The following is a 22143-nucleotide window of genomic DNA, read 5'->3' as shown; positions in this document are numbered from 1 at the left end:
GTGTACATCAAGAAACTGATAGTAGGATTTCCTCCAGCAGGTTTCACTGAGCACGGTGTTTTAATCAAAGAAGATTATGTCAACAATATTTTATGGCTCCTGATACTGTAACTTGAAAAAGTAAATAGTGAAAGTACTCCGGATATGTTGGATGTACTTTTGCAACCTGGAGGTACGTGTGTGACTCTTTGAAAACATAAATTGACAGCCAGCAACTAAAAATGGGGGAGAGACATAAAAGGCTTTGGTTGTTTTTTTTTTTTTTTAGAGACAGAGTCTCACTCTGTGGCCCAGGCAGGAGTGCAATGGCGTGATCTCAGCTTACTACAACCTCCACCTCCCGGGTTTGAGCGATTCTCCTGCCTCAGTCTCCCAAGTAGCTGGGATTACAGGCACACGCCACAATGCCCGGCTAATTTTTTTTTTTTTTTTTTTTTTTTTTTTGTAGAGATGGGGTTTCACCATGTTGGCCAGGCTAGTCTTGAACTCCTGATCTCAAGTGATCCACCTGCCTTGGCCTCCCAAAGTGCTGGGATTACAGGCATGAGCCACTGTGCCTGGCCATAAAAGACATTTTACCGGTAATCTTCTAAATTGTACTTTTTTGTTCTTCTAAAGACTTAATCTAGAGGAATAAAGCCTCAGGTTTACACACTCGTTGTTCCTTATTTCTGGAGCCTCTGCTTTGGCAGCCTGGGTGCAGTTGGCATGACACACTCAATGCCAATTTGGGGACCATCCCTGTGTGATATCTTTCATGTGTCCCCCACCACACTGCCCCATCTGTAGTTCCACGGTCATGGTGTGGAAGCCGGCAGGAGAGCAAGTGTGGGAAGACACAGTGCAGGGTTCACATTGGTGAGAAGACATCAAGAAGCAGCAGCAACGAGTGGAGGAGAGGCCATGGGAAGACTGGAAAGCCAACGCCATTTAGAGTTCAGTCATGAACTGGATTTGCATATTGATTGGCTTGTCTGGACACACACACAATTTTGCCGGGGCCAGAAACAAGATGTAGACCCTGTAGAAGTTATTAAGTTACAGAGGGAGGCACAAAACTTCAGCTTCAAAAGCAACCTTCAAATGTTTGTTTAGCAGTCACTTAATGGCGACTTCATTATGTGTACTTAAATTCTAATAATGGCTTATAAGGACCTGCTATTAGGGTTGTGTTTACTTATACTCCATTATATATTCATTATTTGATTAATGACATTAATAGGTAACAAATCTATCTGAAAAGGCATTCCACATATTTCTTCCAGAATACCTGAGAAGAGATACTGCCACCGTGGTACAGAAACTGTATGCCAATTCAGTTGGCGTACAGGGAGTAATTGAATTGACCTGGATATATGGAATCTTGGGTGAGTGCTGTAACTTAAACCTCATTTTCCTAGTCAGAAATACATATATTTTAATTTCTAATTTACAGAGTTTCAAAAATTAAATGGAAGAATATATACGGAGCACCTGGTATACGATTCACATCCAAAAGAAAGCAATCAAATTATTCCTTAAAATAGAAATTGATACCCACAGCCCAAATCTGGCACCCAGATGAGTTTCCTTTACTCATAAATTAGTTGTCAAGGGTTCAAAATTGAGAGGGAATTTACATTTAAAAATCTAGTTTTCCGGTTTCTCTTGACAAACATCACAATGTCTGGCAACACCATATTTCCAGTGGCAGCAGTTTGAGCCAGTAGTTGTTATCCCTTTAGTGCAGTCACCAGCTCATTAGAGTCCCAGCCTTAATTTACCAGGAATCTCCTTTACCCGTTTCTTGGTTTGCTTCATTTGTTCTGATCACCTGCCTGGACTCAGTGGTTCTTGAGATTGGGAGCTCTACTCCAAGACTCCTGTTACATTCATCCAATACAAGATTTTCGGCTATCAATTTAACTCATATAAAATAAGTTTTATGAAATAAGATGTTGGATGGTGATGGTGATGGCAATCCCTTTGTAAATGTTACTTCCGGGCATGGTGACTCACTCCTGTAATCCCAGCACTTTGGAGGCCGAGGCAGGTGGATCACTTGAGGTCAGGAGTTCGAGACCAGCCTGGCCAACATGGTGAAACCATGTCTCTACTAAAAATACAAAAATTAGCTGGGCGTGGTGGTGGGTGCCTATAATCCCAGCTACTCGGGAGGCTGAGGCAGGAGAATCGATTGAACCCAGGAGGCGGAGGTTGCAGTAAGCCGAGATCATGCCATTGCACTCCAGCCTGGGTGATGACAGCAAAACTCTGTCTCTAAAATAAAATAAAATAAAATAAAATAAAATAAAATAAAAAACTTTTATCGTATGACCATCAAACAAGGTGCCATGATGGGTCCCTGCCCTCACTTTTACTGCCTAAGTAGTTAGAGACAACACTTCAACCTCAGTGTTTCTAAGGGATCTATGGTTGCCATCTAACCAAATATTTCCCACTCCAACCCCATAAATCTGGCCTCAGAAGAGATCCATGAGACCTCCATATTGAGAGAAACCACTGTAATCCCAGCAGATGTTGAGATCCAGGGGAGAAAATAGTAAATGAAAACACAGGATTGACTCCTATTATTTAACCTACAGGCCTCTGATTGTGGAAGATGATTTAGGGATCAGGAATTGCTTTGCACTATGCCCTAAAGGGACACAGAAGAATTATTAGGGCTTGCAAAATGTTATTTGAAAGCCATGGATCTATCCCAGTACCTGTGGCATACAGGGAGTAATTGAATCTCAGGAAGAGAAGGTTTTGTAACTCTTGCCCGAGTTACAAGAATTAAAACTCAGTTCTCTTGAATCTGTTTGGCAACTTTGCAGGTGCACAGGACTACATTCAGTTGCATCAGTGGGATACTAGGAAGTTCAGTTCACCAATGTTGAATGATCACTAAAAAATATGATCTAAAATGCACAACCTTTACAAGATATATTTCACTGATTTATTTTTCATGACTCCAAGTTTACAATCCAAATTTAAAAGAACCAACCAAACCAACCAACCAAACTTTCAGGGTTTGAACATATAATTTGATCAGGAGACAGAAACAGAATAAGCATGGGTATCCTTGTTTTATAATGTAAAAGAAACCACTAGTACTTGAAACATACTTATTAAGCAAAATATATTTTTAAAAACTAGTGTTGTTTTTAAAATAAAAGCTGCTAGGGTAATCAATCACATTCCAGATATTTATTTGTCATTTTCCAGCCTGAACATTTGTGCCAAACTTCCTCAGCCTGCAGTGTCCCGGTGGTGATTCATCTAGAGGCAGCAAGTATCTAAGTTAGGACAGTGAAGTAGGCTGTGTTTCCATTTCCTAATCCAAATTATTTTTGTTTCAAAGACAAACTTCTTTTAGATCTCTGGCTAAAATTCATGTCCTCCCTAACCTTATTCTCCTGACCGGGACACCTGCTGCTCAGGGATTTTTCTTTCTCTTTGCTTTGAGGAGGACAACAGCAAGTTCCTATTATATACTAAGTTTCAGAAAGGGCATGATCTGTACCCACTGCCAGATTACACATCAGGATTCCAGTTTCATGGGCTCTCTCATCCACAGAATGTGAGGATACATTCAGCAAATATTGACTGAGGTCCTCCTACGTTATTCTAGGTACTGTCTAGATCCTGGAGGCAGAGAGGTGAAAAAAAATTGACAAGCTCTCTGCTCAGAGGGAGCTTGTACTTGAATGGGAGAAATAGGGAACAACCAGCACAAACGTAAATCAAAGAATTTCTGATGCTTCTAAGTGCTATCAAGGAAACAAGATTAAATAACGTGGTTGGAAGCCTCTGGCTGTGGCAGAAGCAATATGAAATCCAATGATCAGGGAAATTCCCTCTGAGGCAATGACACCTGAGCTGAAACCAAATGAGAAGGAGACAGCCAAGTGAAAAACTGAGAAAAGATGTTCCAGACCCTAGCACAGAAATAAGTTTGGCCTACACAAAATCCACGGATGAGACCAGGGTGGCTGTATTTTGGTAGGTGATGAGAGAGCGGTGGAGATAGGGCCAGAGAGGATGGGGCTCTGAGGCCACTGTGGTGCTTTGCAGGCTTCACAGGAAGGTGGGTAAATTTACTGCCCGTGTCCTTCAACTACACATTGCCCTGGAAGTTTGTCTTTCTCAAAGGTGTTTCAATCACTGCTATCAAATATTAGACTCCTTAGACAGGTGTTGAGTGAGATACAAGGATGAACAACTCATTTAAGATAAGTACCAAGGAAGATGAGCTTCCTTGGATATGCACGACTTCAATATTGGTTATTCCTAAAAGGCCACCTTGTTTTAGAAATAAAGACTCATGTATAAATGATCGAGGACACTTATACTACATTCCACGGTATGGGAAGGAAACTATTGGCTTCCGACTGAGGCTATTAATTTCTTGAGAATTAGTTTATTGAAAATAACCATTAAAAAGTAGTTCATTTTATGCATCTAACAAACAGCTACAAAAGACTGTGAGTCAGATACTGCTCTACAAGTGATAACTATTTTAAAACAACAATCAATTCCGTGTGGTAAGAACCACTATTATCTCAATTTCATATATGAGGAAACTGAAACAGAGATAACTTATGAAAATTTACCAAAGTTGCATAGCTTATATATTACTGAACTGGGATTCAAACCAGATAGTTTCATTTTAACCTCCATTCCTTTACCCACTACAGTGCTGCCCCTAAAATGAGCCGTAGTGAACATGTTCTGTTTACAAGATTGACAAGTGAGCTATGTTGTATTTCATTTGAAAGAAAGAAATTTATAACATTGCAAAGTATTGCTTTAATCTTCTGAAGGAAATTAGAGAGCAGCATTGTTTCCTGTGGATGTACAAAGCACTTGTATATATATTAAAGCATCTTCACTTTTTAATGATCATTTCTCAAATTTGGAAATTTAGTGTAGTACCAGTAGGGTATAAGGAAATTTTATCACATATCTAAAATGTTCTGTTGTGTTCATAGATATCTAAAAGGATGTTTCAATAACAAGCCTAATTTTGCGAATGGGTAGTAGTTTTTTAACATACAAATCACTTCTTAATATTCTACTGTTTCATTATGACACTTATTTCAAAAATTCACCTTCTGTAGCAGTGACAAAAGTTCCTGGCCCTAAAAATTAGTGACTAACAAAGATGTTCCTATCTTTGCTTGTCAACAAATAGTAAATATGAAAGAGGGAAGATGAGTTGTCAAGCCACTGGGGCATGGCCTTACCTTGATTGTACCTCTCTCTTGTTCACACAATACTGATTCTCTATAACCACAGAGCAAAAGATGGAATGCTAAACCAACAAGTATCTGTTAAAATATATACTGTCAATACAATGTTTTAAGTAAGTAAAAATGGAGTATTAATTAGAAACCAATGGAATAAAATCAGACTGCTCTAGCTTGCCAAAGATGTTACCTGTGTGTCAAAAGAAGTGTTTATGACCAGCATGTTAGTATTGCATGCCAGTAATCTGAGCAGGTGGTCATTAGAGGCTTATGCTAGAAGCCAGATCGTTTTCCCCATGAATAGCTTGGTAAGGTCTAAGCACTTATTTCTTCCTGAATTAAAAATTATTCCACTTCGAATTGCCAAAGTACCTGTCCATAATGCCAAGGAAGTGTTTTAGCAGTTCCCCTTCACAGACTGAGAATGATTTACTGTGTTCAGAATTTTTCAATCTGTCTTATTGGATAAACTCAAAATATCTGCTTTATTGGATAAATTCAAAATCTCTGTTAGGTGCCTTCTTTCTTCTTTACAAACAGCATAATTGAAAGCATTGTTTTGGTAGAATCTTCTCAGAAGACCACATTATCACCATTTAAATTAGCCCCAATTCATTTTACATTTGCTTATTTTACTGTTAACTTTCCCAGAACTATTTTTTTTTACAATTAGAACATCTGAATTTTAATTACATTACCATCAAGAAGCTCATTAAAGTCACTTAATTGGCAACATTTCCAAAAAAACCTTAGCTGGGTTTAATATATTTTAAAGAGTTACTGTCAAAGTATAATTTCACCATTACAAACAGCTTGGCAACAACATTTGCATAAAGATCTGTCAGTTTCTGAAAAATGCTCAAATGTTGGGAAAATCAGATTCGTTAAGTCGCCTTTACTGATACAGTCTAGAAATGGAGAAATTGTCATATATATTCATCTTCGTAACCCCTGCAGTACCCAGAATACTACTGTGCACAGCATAGGTATTCAATAAATGTTTTCTTAAGGAAATAAATAATGCATTTTATAAATAAGGGTAGGTTTTAAAAAACATTTTTAAAACTCCAATAAAAGTTCTCTCATTCGTGTTAAATTTAACCAAATACTCATTTGCTTGCTTCTTTTTTTCTTATTTACTCTAAGAAATATTTGATGGTCATCTAGAATTTTGAAACCTTTAAAAATAGCTCTCAGGCCAGCCGTGTGGGACTAAAATTTGAAATAATGTTTAGAAATTAATTGTTTTATGGCTTCCCTCTTCCACTAGACTTTTTTTGGGGGGAGGTCTTACCTACAGTACCTAAAATAGTGGCTTGCAATTGCAGTCACTGAATGAGTGAATGAATGAATGAAAATCTTGTTTGTTGTGTGTGAAGGATAATTATACTTTGCAGCTTTAATTAGGCTATTGGGATACCCCCTTTTCCATGTCTCATATCCAAGAATAAAACGTGGTAAATGATAATTATTATTATACTCCAGCTTCTTACAGATAGAAAAGGCAAGATATTTTTAAATTTTTCTTTTAGCTTGGCATTTTCTACTTAAAATCTCTCGCTTTTGTACTTCATGTACCTTTTATCTTTCTAGACAAAATAAGAATCTAATAAAGCTGTATGAAAGGTGAACACTTAAAAAACTGCCATGCAAGTTGCTGCCTTGCTCTTACTACATCCTCGAAGTCTTGCACAGTGTTTGATATACAATCAGACGCAGTAAATGTTTGTTGAATGAATGAATGAATAAATAACTGAAAACATATTTAGAGTTTTGAGGAAGACCTGGGAGATTCTACCTGAGGGGGTCAGGGAAGGCTTCATCAACAGTAATGTGGAAAACCAGAATCTTCCATGAACACAAAGGCATTCATTAATTCAACAATTGGTGAGTTTCTGTGACATGCCACATTCCAAGACAAGGGTGGTGAAGATTTCTCTAGGGTAGCATTAGGAAGATTTTCTCTAAGGTAGCACTAGGGTGTTCAGCAGCACTTTCTGTGATAATGAAAATGTTCTACATCGACATTGTCCAATATGGTGCTGACTAACCATGTGGCCACTGAGCAGGGAAATGTGGCAAGTAGGACTGAAGAGCTGAATTGTAATTTTATCTAATTTTAATCTAAGGGTCCATAGAAGCTGGTGTCAGGAAAAGGGTTTGGAAAATATGCATGGGGACAGATCGTCAAGGGCTCTCTGTGTCATGCTGATTTTGAATATTATTTTTTAGGCAATGGAGAATCATCGAAGGGTTCTAAGTGGGAAAATGACACTATTAGTTTTGTCTCAGCAGTTCCCTCTGTGGCAGTGGGAGCAAAGGCCTGAGGCTGGAGACCACTTACTGCAGATCGATATTAGAATCCAGTTTCGCAAATGTCACAAAGGCAGAAAATAAGTTGGAGAAATAGGATTTTTGTTCTTTCTATTTGTAATGACCCTGTGGTATCCCTAGATAGAGTATTAGAAAATGACTGGTTATTTTTCTCTCCCTAGATGGAGAGAGTGAATGATGAGAAAACTATGAGAAAATCTCTTGGGCTTGCTTCAGAGGCTGCTGTGTGCAGAACAGAGAGAGAAGGTGGTAGCTTACTCTGGTCCTCAGGGCAACAGCCATTGCATGGAGGAAGAAAAGAGGGTCTGTGGCCAGTCCTGAATCTGGGAAGCTGTTGTCCAGAATTCCTGACCACCACAAAACATCCCTTCCTGACATGTGAGGTGGAGCTATGTGGCCTGAGTTAGGGGCAATGGTTTCAGAAAGCTGAAGTGGAAACAATGCTGGATTGGAATAAGTCAGAAAACTCTAGAGAAGACTGCATTTGTGCTCTTTGTGGTCTTCCTGCTGTAGTGTTCCAGGCCAGGATTGGTTCTTCTGGGTATAAGGCATGAGGGGATTCAACCTGCAACTGGAAAGAAGGTATTAAGCTAGGGATGGGGAGAAATTACCCAGGGCAATCCAGTGCTGGGGATTACACAATGAAAAATCCCTTAGACAGCAGTGTGGTGGATACTTCCAACATTCATTCAATAAATATCTTCTGGTGACCTGGTATGGATCTTTTAATTCTGAGGCAATCACAGATATGGCAGGTCACCAGTAATTTCTAACTGAAGGTGGTAGTAACTGGCAATGCATTGCTTTAGGACTGTAGGCCTTACAGCTATTTTTTTCAATATGAACTTTATAATGTAGAACTAAAACCTCAGAAAAACCTCATAGATATAAAATTTTCCTCTCTAGCTATTGTTGTCATTTTATTTACTTATTTATTTATTTTTGTTTGGTTTGATTTGGTTATGGGTTAGCAATCTGAAAGCAGTTACCATTACTAATTCTAAAAATGGATTCAAAATAGGAACACTTCCAAATTAGAAGCATTTTTTAAAAGGAGCCTGAATTCAAAAGTCTGACTTTATCTTTATCAAATGCTTTTGGCAATGTTGAAGAAATCTTCTGGGAGAAATGTAATAAACATTTCTTGGAGGGACAGCATAGAGTGCAAACATCTCAAAAGTGATTCACTTGCATTTTCTGAACAATGCTTTTGCCTACTCTGAGCTGTTGGTTCCAGTATTTGGAGTTCTCATGACAGAAATCCAAAATCACTTCTAGATTCTTCTCCTCCATGACCACCCTAATATTATTCATGCAATTGCTTTGCACAAACACTTCTTTCTGTGATAAAACCTGGAACCTGAAATCAATGAATACAGACAACACAATAGCACTTGAACTTCTGACTTTATTATTTTTCTTCAAACGAACAGGTGATAAAACACTGTGTCCAAAGCAAAATGCATGACTCCTTTTTCTCCTCTTTCACAGAGTACCAGAAAATGTAACCAATATTTAGCTTGAACTTCTGAGTCCTCATCATTTTTTTAACAGCCTTTAGAACAACATTCGTTTGTTTATACCAGCATTTTACAACATAAAAAATAAAACAGGCAAACGGTCTGAGGGATTTATATAAAGTTTTCAGATTCTGATACAGGCTTGCATCTGCATCGTTTTTAGTCCAACAAAGAGAAACACTGCTTTAGGAAGTGGGTCATGTGGGTGTATAAGTGGTTCGTGGACAGGCCGGATAAGCCATGGTTCTGGTCAGAGTACCACTGAAACACAAAGAAAGAGGCTTGTTTTATTCCTGCAGTCACAAAATGCATTTAGCTTGGACTTTTTTGTGCTCTCAGGACCGATAATCTTTCTATTATGGGGAAATTCTATCTAAGAACACTCAAATAAATAAAATAGCTTACATGTAAATATTTATAGCAGGAAGAGCTTTTGTTAACCTCCACTACTGTTTCACATGCTTTAAACATATTTTAGATCTCAGTGGCTGAGATCTCGCATCATCCAGCATCCTGGAAGATCAGGATCAGGAATCAGAGTTACCAGAAGTGATGCATTGGGTCTGTTATTTTGCTTCTTTGGAGTCTGGTTTCTTCATTTGAAAAACAAAGGGGTTGGAGTTGATTTTCCCTAGGATTCCTTGTAGCTCAAAAATTCCATGAGGCTTTCAGCCTGTGAATCTAATTCCTCTCTGTTGCAGAAAATCCACAATATAATGTATTCATATATAGCCATAAATACCCTTTATAGGAGTTAAAAATAGCATTTTAAAAAAGTGAAAGATAGTATTATAACTTTAAACCTCACTCTTGGAGGGATGCCACCAAGATTATTGCTTTCACTGAATAAAGGTAGCAGTGGTCACGATGTAATAATATATATTTACTAAGTTGAATTTACTTTGGGGATCACAATAAAAAAGGTCAGAAAAAGCTCACCTCACTCTTTGTATATTTTTAAAAATTTCATATATAATAGTTGTGTATCTTTTGGGGGTACAGTGATATTTTGATAGCTGAATACAATGTATAATGATCGAATCAAGATAACTGAAATACCCATCACCTCAAACAAATTTCCTTTTATGTTGGGAAAATTATAATTCTTCTCTTCCAGCTATTTTGAATTATATAATCAATTATCATTGACCATAATTTCCCTACTGTACTTTCAAATACTAGAACTTATTTTTTTCTGTCTAACTGCCTTTTGTACCCCCTAACCAACTTCTTCTTATACCCCCTCCCCCATTTCCTTCCCAGCCAGTACATTTTTTTAAAACAAATGTTGAAAAGATGGGGGTCTCCTTCTCGGGGTTCTTGTTCAATTTAAGCAATTGAGGGAGCATTTGTGAGAGGAAAAGGTAGCTACCAAGAATGCCGCCCTGCCCCCAACTTTGGCTTTCACTTTATTTTCTTTTCTGGTTCCATTTCTCATTCCTCAAGCAACCTGGATTTTACATTTAGCTAATTCATTCATTCACTCAGTAAGAAGCTGAGCATTTGTGATAGGCCAGGTTGTATGCCAGGGGATGAGAATACACAGGCGAAAAGTTCTCTAACCCCAAATGGAGCCATATGATTTCAGGGAGCCTTGGAGGTTTGTGATGACATTCTGCAACTGCTTCTTACTGAACAAACAGAATCTTCTAGCTGTTTAAGGATGCTCAGGTTTTGCAGGGACTCTAAGCATATAGTTGCACTTATTCACACAGGATTTCAGAACTACTGGATGTTTGAACAAGAAGATAATTTAATCTTGTGAACTCCTTTATTTTACATGACTCAATTGGGAACACGAGAGGTGATCTGGTTTGCCTCAGGTCCTTCAGGAGTTAAAGAAAGATCCAAGATTCATTTGCTAATGTTCTGCCTACTCTATCCTGCAGCCTCTTTGTCAGATTTCATTTTAAAAGTTAAAAAAAATAAAAATATGAACCCCTCCTTTTAGCTTGAGGGTCTAAGGCCATGAACATGAGCAAAATAAAATTATGTACCATTGCCTGGAAATCCACTTGTGCATTAACCAGAGCTTTAGCAATCTGTGCTGAGTTTTGAAAGTGCACATTATCTGCAACAAAGAGAGAGAGTTAAAGTGCTGCTAAATACCAGAAAGCATAGAGTGACAATGTACTGCCTGGAAATGAACACCAACAATTATCTAGTCATGCATTTGACATTGTCAGCAGTGAGTAATCACACTCAGATATGGAAATGTCCCTGACTCTTAGGTACTGACCCTGAGCATAGGCATAGGAGGATGCTTAATGTTTCTTAAACAAAGTGATGCTGGCTCAGTATTTTTATGTGTAAGAGTCTTGCTTAAACCTCACCATCTGCTGTTCCGTGGATGAGAAGATAGTCTACATTTCTGAAATATTCTGCTCTTGCCATCACAGTTGAATTCTGGAAAAGAGAAAAAAATTAACATTTTAGTTGCTGCAAGTTCTAATAGAAAACTAGCTAAATCATTGTGCAATGGACTTAGCACCAATACTGAAATTATGTATTGCTTTGGTTGATAAATATTTAAGAGTCAGAGCAACACATTTTCATCATCATTTGCATTACTTCCATCTGATTCTTAGTTTGAAAAACTGAAAGTTTATGTGTCATATGTTACATATGAGTGAGACCTTAGGCATAAATGATGCCCGCTCAAGCTGTGTAGGGGTTGGGGGTGGGGAGGAAGATTGGGAAAAGAGAGGTTAGGGAAGGGAGGATGGGAAAAGAAAGAACAGAATCCAAAAGGAGTAAAACCCTTTCTAGTGATGTGTTTTGCAATTAACAAAAGATGATATTTGCTTGGGGACCCAGAATTAAAACTGTAAATTCTGAACTACTGCTTTTAAATTATTTAGCATATTAGAAATTAATTATTAACCTAAATAAAATGGAAACACTTACTTTATAGTGCTCAAGATTATCATCCTTTGTTGGGAGACCCATGAATCTCTCTGTGTAGACAGACGCTATAAAAGATGTAAGAATATGCATTGTTTGCATGTGATGCATGTCATTTCATTAACCAACAAGACCTTCTAGTTTAATAACTGTTTCTCAATTTTCCCGTCTTGAGCTCTTGAGGTAAATTCTTGCTTTACTTTGCTATAATGGTTGGCCTCAAAGAATATGTGCCATCTCTGCAATTAGCCTCAATAGAGCTAGAAAAGTATGAAGGAAGAGATTATGGAAACAGGAGTGTCTAAACATTTTCTTTCTATGACTATTCTTAATGTTTTTCACTTCTACCCTCCTAGGGAAGAATGTTGTAGTAGGAATGACCTGTAGAATGGTCTCAATATATTTTAAAGAAAATCACAAATCCAGCCATCTTTAGGACTTTTACTGGTGTCTTATTTCATCTGGGATGAAAATATTTTCCTCAAATCTATTCCCCCTACACACATACATGGATGTACACACCTTGTTTCTTAATCAAGATCCCCTACAAGTCACAACTGTTTATTTCTGCCCCAATACAGAAGAGAGAATCTGATGAAGCTAATTTTTGTATAATTATTAGAGTTATTTTGTATAATTATTAGAGTTCATTCCAAATAATCATCCTGCATTGATGTAATGATAAAAATAGGCACAAACAGGAGTATTTCTCCAACAAAGTTTTTGTTTCTTTGATTTCTGGAGCAATGGAGCTGGCAATTGCTAACTGTGGCATGGAGGTGAATTGCTTGGCCTCTGGCCTGACCGTGCAGAAGATGTGCTTAAAAGCCAATTATGCTGTAGCTGTGTGCCTGCAAAAACAGAGTTAGCTCTGATTTTAAAGATTTGGTTGGGCAGGGTCTCAAGGTTTCTGGGAGAAAATAAGATATAGTGGATTATGGAAGAGGCTTTCCTCACTCTTGAGATTTCATTGATTGTTCCAACATGTTTATAATAAATGATATAAACAACTTTGTTTATAAATTATATTTTCCCCGGTGATGCTGGGATGAATTTTACTGCATAATCCATTTTTCTAGCAACATCAAATATAGAGTAATTACATGTCAAATGCTTTCACGGTAACATTCATGAATGTTTCCATACCGTAATATTCCCAGCTGGAGACTGGAGCCACTGCTATCCCACATTTGAAAAGACCAGTTCCAGATGCAAGGGCCAGTGATGAAACGTATCCTCCATAGGACTGTAGAGACATTGTTATGAGTCAGACTCAGATTTACTTTCATAAGCTTTCCTCCCTATGTTTATAGCAACTCTACTCACAATCCGGACTGAAGGGAGCTGGAGAATATGGCTAAGGGTGGATTACATGTCTATCTTGCATCCTCGGCAGCAAGCTTCAGATAAATGACCAGACATAATGGTAATTTCATCCCTAATGCATTAGAAATATTTGGTGTGCTGATCAGAACAGACCCTCTTAAAACATGGTAGGAGCAGTTTAAGAGATAGATAGAATTTCAATTTTCTTTTGCAAAAAGAAAAAAATTCTCCTTTTTTTCTCTATATCTTTCCAACTAGGACCGTGCTGGAACAAAAACAGGATTTTACTTGAAAGAGATGACTTGAAAGAGATGCACAGAAAAAAAAAATTACCAAAATTTAAATGTAAGATACATCCTCGCAGTTTGCAAAAGTCCTGTGAGGCAGAACATGTATCTTTGTATTTACTTATTTATTTTCACAACAGAATACCAAAGGAAGGCCATAAGAACTTTTTGGATAATTTAAGACATGGCCATAGTTTGTGTATGATGTAGTGGTACAAGTTCTAAGGATTTCTGACATAGCAGCTCAAAGGAGGAAAAGTCATCGGTGTCTTTAAAAACCTTATATTTCTTCCTGCAAATTTAAGGAAAAGGAAATAAATACAAAACAGGATGCAATTTGCAGAGTTAGGAGTAGGTTTATCTCTCATAGATTTTCTTCTCCAAGGAATCAAGAGGTGATTCAGAAATGGGATCCTGTTAAGAGAAAGAGATCTCTGCCCATGTCACATGGAAATTTGAATCTTTTCTTAAATATGAAGAAATGAACAGGGCATCCAAATAAGGTTGCATTGCCTCGTGAGAAGCAAATTTGGTCTGTACAAACATGCTGTGAGAGAGGTGCTTCTCCTGGGAACGTGGACTAAGCAGTTGTCTGGGACATGGACCAAAAAAAAATGTGTGCACTAGATTAGGAAGTGATTCTCTGTGTTTATTCTTGCCCTGATGCAAGAACGTCCCTAAAAATCATAAGGGGACAGCGTGACTCTCCAGCTAAAGCCATACCATGTTTTTAGGACCTTATGACCACAGATTTCTGGGAATCACTTCCCTCAGATCAGGATAGATCATATCATCTTTACCAGAGAAGGTCATTCTTTAGAGAGGGATAATGAGTGAGAGTGTGAGAAAGAGAGAGAGAGATGTAGACAGACATGGTGCTGGTAATAGGTCAGTGGCAGGGGTCTATTTTTAATTCATGAAATGCATGGAATGGGAGAATCAGCTAAACAATCTTGCTGAATCTAACAGTTAAATGAAGAATTCTCAAACTAATTTACAGTTTTATGTTTTTAGCTCTGGGGAATTGTATTGAAGACCTTTAGCTACAAAACACAGAATAAAAGAGGGGGCTCGGATTGTACCATGGACCCTTTTTATTATACTTGGAGGAGAACCGAACCATGTTTTAATAGGGAAAAAGTATATTTTAAAAACAGAAGATACATTTGGGTTTGAAAATCCTTATTGCAAGTGAAAATTCTCTGTCTGGTCTAAACTTTCACTTATAACTTAAAAAACGACTTATTTTGATTAGCAGGTTTGCAGCAACTCCTGCTGAAATGGGAAGGCTTTCCTTCCTTCTGAATTTCAAGATCAAATGAGAGCAGAGTAACCCAGAGACCTTTAGAAAAAAATTATTATCGTTTATTATTTTATTGGCAAAGTGTGTTTACTGCAAATAAAAATACTGGGTCCTGCTTCTCCTTTCCTATGCCCCAGAGAAGGAAATAAAGTGAGACTTGAGATTAATAAGAGCCTTTGCATATCATGAAAAGGTTTTTGAACATTTCTGTTGAAAATCTCAGGAATTATTAATCTATATCTATTCAGTCATTGGGTGATAGTGTTGTATTTAAATAAAACTTTCCTGTTTTCAGAATGAATAGAAATTTTCTCTGGGAATTTGTAAGAGCAAAAGCGACTGTATCAGCAGCACAACAAAAGAAGGTGTACTTTAAATTCTCGGGCAGCTTGGAGAAGCTATTCCTATTGTAGAAATGAAGAGGGGGAAAAAAGAAAACCCGAGTTGACTTTTTCCTGCCCCCCCTCCATGAGTGGGGCTCCCAGGCAGAGTGGGTGGCTGTTGCAAGAAAAGAACCCACAGAGCAGATTGGCCATGAGAATTCTGGAATTTTGTCCTTTGCACTTAGACGCCTTGCCATTTTGTTTAAATGAGGGATATCTTTAAAAACATTCTTAGAAGGGCACAGGATTTTGAAGGAGGGTTTACGAAACACTCTTATTTGAGGCATAATGCACACTGGAACATTTTACCTATAGGCAATAATAATAACTAGCTAACATTTATGTGGTCAGGGTTATTGTAATGGCCTTTATGGTCTCACGCAATCTGTCTCCATTCTCCCACCGCATTTCTCCCCTTCCTTTCTATTCCCCTTGCTCACTGGCTCTCTTGATGTTCTTTGAACTCTCCAAGCATGATCTGGCCTCAGGACGTTTGCAAATGCTGTGACCTTCTGCTTGGAATGCTCTTTCCACAGACACTGGCATGCCTCACTTCCTCTCCTCTTCAAAGTCAAATGTCACCTCAAATGAGCCTTCTTTGCCGTTCTGATTTAAAATTGTACCAACTTGCACCATTCCTCTTTCTTGTTTTGTCTTTTTCCATAGCGCTTAACTTCATTTAACACTCTCTATATTTTACTTATTTATCTTGTTTATTGTCTTTCTCTCCAACCATTCCCAACTCCATAAGGGTAGATATTTTTGTCTGTCCCGTCAATGAATGTATGCCCAGCACTGAAAATATGGCCCGACACACAATAGGAATAGAATAAATATTTGTTGAGTATATGACTTTGCTATTACTTTGTCTAATCCTCACGGTGTCTTGGTGAGGAAATTATTGCTGCATTTCACAATAAGGAAACTGAGGCTCAGAGTAAACTTATAGTGGCTATGGAGTCAGTAAGCAGCAGAGCTGGGACTCAAACTCAGGACACTTGACTCAGCAACCCATGCCCCTTCCTCTGTATCCCTATACTTAGGGCAACCTCTTTTGGGGAAACTGTAAGTTCAGAGTCTAATATAGTCTCATTAGAGGTGCATTTGTCCTACTTTTACATCGTTGATCACACATAGCAATTCAAATTACTTATAATTAGTCACTGGGAGAGAAAGGAACTAAGATTAAATCATGAACTAATGCTTATTCAACACCACCTGGCTAGGCCTATATTAACAAAGCGAAGCCCAGAAATGAGGCTGTTATTCTAATAATTTAAGCAAAACCCTCGCTACTCTTCAATTGTCAGAATAATTGTGTTGAGTTTTCATTGCATATCAGGGTTTTGCAACTCTGACACTATTGACAGTTTGGGATGGATAATTCTTTGTTATAGGGGGCTGTCCTATGTATTGCAGGATGTTTAACAGCATCCCTGGCCTCTACCCACTAGATGCCAGTAGCACTCCCCCAGAGTGACAATTAAAAATGCCTCCAGACGTTGTCAAATGTCCCAAGGAGCAAAATCGCCCCTTTGACAACCACTGTCATAAACTGATACTTCTTAGGCACTGTGGTGGGCACATAGTGAATATTTCTCAAGGGGCTAAAACCGGGACTAGTGGGCCTTGTTTTATGTGAGCCAGAAAATGAAAGGGGAAGATAAAAGGGTTTATTCCCCATTTCTTGAACTCGATAATGGAGAGTAATGTGGGATTTGGAGCTTATTGACCAATTGACTCCAAAAAATTTTGTTGGGTGTGATATATTTCCCAAACTACTATACTGTCTAATACTTCATGGAAACACATATATTCTTCCCTAATTCAAAACTCAATAAGAACTAAGTAACCCTCATGGTAATTTTCAATGTCTTTCTCTTTTCCATCTCCAATTTGCCACAGGTCCCTGCTTATTATATTGTATAAGAGCATACAGAGATATGACCTCTTCCAACTGCTACTTCACTGACTAATTCAGGCCTTTGATATCTGTCCCTGGTATTACTTCTCTCCTAGCCCCTTGGCCCATCCTCTCCCCAAATCTCAGATTATCCTCCACCTTGCAGCCAAGATTATCTTTCTAAGACACCAAAACCTTGCCCTATTGACTTCAAGAGCACTTTAAGTATTGATGTCCATAGAAGACATTGTCAGTATAGGTTCTGGGATGGTGGAGGAATAAGGAATTGTGGAATCAAATACTTTTTTGGTAATACTGTGTTAAACAAAACTTGACAGGTTTTTTTTTTTTTTTTTTTGCTAGTCTTTCTAGAGCCTATATACTCTATTACATAGAATTTGTGATTTGCCAAATTATTAGACTATAGGACATTTTCCTGAAACATCTCCTGGTACTAATGGGACACATTTGAGGAAAGACATTGATTTACAGGATTAAAGTCAGTTTAAACAACATCATAGATGCTTGATGTGGCCAAGCATTGTGCTAAACAAACACAATTCTAGCTTTGGGCTCAGAAACAAAGCTAAAATGAGACACAGTCCATTCCTTTGATGAACTTACATTCTTTTGGGAGAAACTAACAGACAGACAAGACACAACATGGTAATTCCTATAAGAAAAATTCAAAGAGCTACTGGAGCACAAAGAAAATAATATCTAAGTTGAATCTTAAAGAGCAAGTGTAAGTTATCCATTTGGGAGTGAGTAAAAGATGGGGAATGGAAGAAGAGAATGGACATTGCAGATGCGAGAAATAGCATGTACAAAACATGGGAACAAGGAAGCACAGATCTATCTATCTCTCTCTCTATCTATCTATCTATCATCTATCTATCTATCTATCTATCTATCTTTTTTTTTTTTTTGAGATGGAGTCTCGCTCTGTTGCCCAGGCTCGAGTACAATGGTGTGATCTCAGTTTACTGCAACCTCTACCTCCCGGGTTCAAGCAATTCTCCTGCCTCAGCTTCCTGAGTAGCTGGGATTACAGGCGCATGCCACCACGCCTGGCTAAGTTTTGTATTTTTAGTAGAGATGGGGATTCATCATGTTGGACAGGCTGGTCTCGAACTCCTGACCTTGTGATCTGCCTGTCTCGGTCTCACAAAGTACTGGGATTACAGGCATGACCCACCACTCCCAGCCATAATTTAAATTACTTAAGGTACAGGGAGAAGTGGCAAGAGATGAGATTGGAAAGCTAAGCTGGAGTCAGATTGCCAAAGGCCTTGCATGCCAGGAAAGGTATCTGGGCTTTGTGTTGCAGGCAATGCAGAGTCCTATAAAATACATAAGCAGAAAAGCCACACAGTAAAAATTGTTTTGGAATGATAACTTCATTAATCACATTGGAGCTTGTGAGGCCAAAGCAGGAGGACAGGTAAGAAGCAATTAGAATAAATTGAAGCGTGAAAACTGTGGTCTGTAACCCAAACATCAGCATTACCTGGGGTCTTGTTGGAAATGCAGACTCTCGGGCCCCACCCCAGAAGCACAGACACAGAATCTCTGGTGTCTTAACAAGCTCTCCAGGTGATGTTTGTGCAAGCTAAAGTTTGAGAATTTCTGGCTTAAATTACAAATGGAGAAACTCAAACTAAGGCAGTGTCAGTTCGGGATGATGAGAACAGACTTTGATGTTTAAAGGTAGAATTGACAGAACTTACTAATCAATGGAATGTTGAAGTCAGGAACAGGGGGAGGTTGAAAACAGCTCTCAGGTTTCTAATTTGGGTGAATGAGTGTGTGGAGAAGCCTTAATGAAGATTAAGACTTGTTTTAAAATAGGCTTTAACAAGTTTACCTTAGGCGTAAGTTAAGTTTGAGGCCCATGTGAGACATGTGGGAGAGATGATCAGCAGGCATTTGAAACATGGAGCACAGAAGAGAGGTGTGTGCTGGTGCCAGGGATCTGGAAGTCATCATCATCTTTGACACCACAAGGGTTTGCCAAAGGAAAGGAAGACTAATGAGGGTCAAGGCGAGATCCAGACCCAGAAAAACACCAATACTTAAATAATAAATGGAGGCTGGGTGCGGTAGCTCATGCCTGTAATCCCAGCATTTTGGGAAGCTGAGGTGAGTGAATTGCTTGAGCCTAGGGGTTTGAGACCAGCCTGGGCAACATGACAAAATCTTGTCGCAAAAACAAAAAAAGGAATATTAGCCAGGCATGGTGGGATGTGCCTTTAATCCCAGCTACTCGAGAGGCTGAGGCAGGAGAATCGCTTGAACCTGGGAGGCAGAGGTTGCAGTGAGCCGAGATCGCACCACTGCACTCCCGCCTGGGCAACAGAGAGCAATTCCGTCTCAAAAAAGAAAAAAGAAAAAAAAAAAGGTGTAACAATCATAGAGGCACAGAAGAATGAAGAGAAAGGTGTCACAGGCATGCACAAATCCCTCTCCTTTAGGTGGCCTAAAAGACTGTCTATTATCTGTATACTTGCTTATTCAGACTCATTTCCTATACTTTCCTCAAGATACTTTAGACTTCTGAAGTTTCAGGCATCCCTGGACAGCTCAGTCTCCCCGTGTGCACCATGCTCTTTAACTCAGGTCCTGGGCAATGTGGTTTTCACTCTGCCTGGAATGCTCCGTTCCTCAGCTATCTTCACCAATCTCAAATGCTAACTTATTTTGGAATCCTCCCTTAGCTCCCACAGCCATAATTATCCACTCTTGTCCCCCTGTACTCCATAGCAAGTTGCATCTCTCTTAACACTTGGAACATTGCTGAGCCATTGCTTATTTTGTTGTCTGTTTCCCCCACAAGAGGGCCAGGACTATGACTTACTCATCTTTTCATTCCCTAAGGAACCTAGTACAAGACCTTGTAGAAAATGTACTATGTAGATGAAAGAATGAACAAGTCAGTGATTAGACAGATGGATTAATAAACATCTTAAACCTGAAGAGCTGATTTTAAAACCCAGTATACTATTAATGTCTTTATCCACATACTAGTTCCTTCTGCTCAGATGTTATATCACGTGGCAGCCCATTTCTTACTTTCTTTGCTCAAATTTGCTCTCAGAGTCGACCTCACAGTCGTCACCATGTTGGAGAATAAGCAATTGAGGGGTGGGGGTTCTAATGTACTATTTCAGTGGCATTTGCCCAACTAGATGTGGTGAGAATCTATTATTGAAGAATTTCAGGCTGATAGGGATATATTTTTGGGTGATGAGTGGGTTTTTAGAAAATCATCCCACGTAGATGGTTTTCTACCAAACTAATACCTAGAATGTTCTATAAATAAAATAAAAAGTTCTACTTTATGGTTATTTCAAAGCCTGCAGCAAAAGCAAAGTCCAACTCTAAGAGAAATGTTAATGATTATATGTACATGTTCAACTCAAAATTAGAATCTTTCAAGGATTTGCTTTAGGAAACTTTATAAAAATGGATGATAGGGAAGGTATTATCTGGAATATTTCACTATAGAAATATTTCATTTATTTCTACTCATTTGAATTTCATTCTGTTTAGATATTTAACGTTTGATAGTTTTAAGAAGGACCAAATGGCTTGAAGTAACAACTTTCTTCAAATTCCTAACAGCTCTTCATCTGGTCACTGAGCTGAGTGGAGCTGAATCTTGCAGATTCCCTTCAATATTGGGTTTCATTCCCTTCTTCTCGTGCGGGCCGCTCTCAGAGAAAACAGCCAAGAAAAACAACCCAGGCACAAATGGCTGCAAATTGACTTGCAAATGTACAAATTCAGACCAAAAAGTGAAACAGGAAATCTTCTTTGAAGGGTAATTATCATAATTTATAATGGGCAAATCTAAACTCTTTCCAGTATTTCTCTAAACTTTCCAGTGACTTCATTGCCCATAAATGATAAGTTTTGCCACTTTCTTTAAATGTGTATTTTCAAAATATGCACAGCTCCTCAAATGTGAGAAGTTATCTCCATGACCTATAATTAGGAAACTAAATAGTACTTTTCTCCAGTTAGCACAAACGAACATTCGGTCTACTAAAATAATTTGATTGCCAAATAAAAAGAAACAAAATTAAACAGCTAAGATACGACTGCTAGGCTAGGTACTAAGGAATTTATATTCTGAAAGTCCCTGTGATTTCAAATTGTAGCTCCGGTTTTTATAAAATAGAAATATAAAATAAAAGATATATATTTAACTTTAAAATAACAAAGGAAATTCACCCTCTGATGAATATGGTTCAGTTCAGTATGCTATAATCTAGTAACAAAGACTTAAGTAAAAATATGTCAATTATGAGTTAACTTACAGTACAGGGAAGAAAAGATTGAAAAAAAGGAACAAACACTTAAAACCACCATTTTGAAGCCCAGATTATCCAAACTGACTGTTTCCATTGACAGATTAAATTATGTTGCAACATTAACATTTATGAGAAACCTTCTAAACGAACACTTCAGAAAATGATGATTGCTGAACTGAATAACAGGCATAAAAAATATAAAACAACTCACCCAGCCCCATATGGCTATTCTTTTTTCATCAATGAAACCCATTTCTATGAATTTTCTAAAGCAAAAGAAACAAATTTTTAGAATGTTAAGTGTGTACACATGACATTTACTTCATTACACAACCATATTTAATCCAAAGATTTAATAGAAACGCTACATTTTCTTTGTTTAAACACATGCATAATAAGGCCGCATTTACAAATAATTAAAATAATATTATCATGTTTCCTGCAAAGAGATAAAAGGATTCTCTTAGACTCTATTGTACAGTTATTGAGTGGTAATCTCAGAGCGGTAAGGCCTTGTAGTCTAATCGTGGGGGTGTACCTGAGACTCAGAGAGGCCAAAAGATGGGTTCATAGTGACACAAGAAGTAGCAGTAGTATTGAGCACGACCAAATTTCCAAATCCCCAGCTATCGG

The 22143-nt window shown here is 38.1% G+C and overlaps 1 protein-coding gene across 2 annotated transcripts in view; it reads right to left on the bottom strand.

Annotated features, from left to right (window-relative positions):
• Positions 1–8956: 8956 nt before the first annotated feature.
• Positions 8957–22143, bottom strand: part of FAP (fibroblast activation protein alpha) — a 72924-nt gene continuing 59737 nt past the window's right edge. For both annotated transcript variants that reach the window (XM_003266174.3, XM_004090877.3), the window contains 6 exons: positions 21722–21776; positions 13139–13238; positions 11996–12060; positions 11422–11494; positions 11086–11159; positions 8957–9349 (listed from right to left, as the gene is read on the bottom strand). In XM_003266174.3, the coding sequence (XP_003266222.1) occupies positions 9248–9349; positions 11086–11159; positions 11422–11494; positions 11996–12060; positions 13139–13238; positions 21722–21776 (469 nt within the window). In that variant the 3' untranslated portion in view covers positions 8957–9247. The remainder of the gene's footprint in view (positions 9350–11085; positions 11160–11421; positions 11495–11995; positions 12061–13138; positions 13239–21721; positions 21777–22143) is intronic.

The sequence above is a fragment of the Nomascus leucogenys genome, chromosome 17 (genome assembly GCF_006542625.1).
Source record: "Nomascus leucogenys isolate Asia chromosome 17, Asia_NLE_v1, whole genome shotgun sequence".
Classification (NCBI taxonomy): Eukaryota; Metazoa; Chordata; class Mammalia; order Primates; family Hylobatidae; genus Nomascus; species Nomascus leucogenys.
This window is presented reverse-complemented; position numbering and strand designations above follow the sequence as displayed.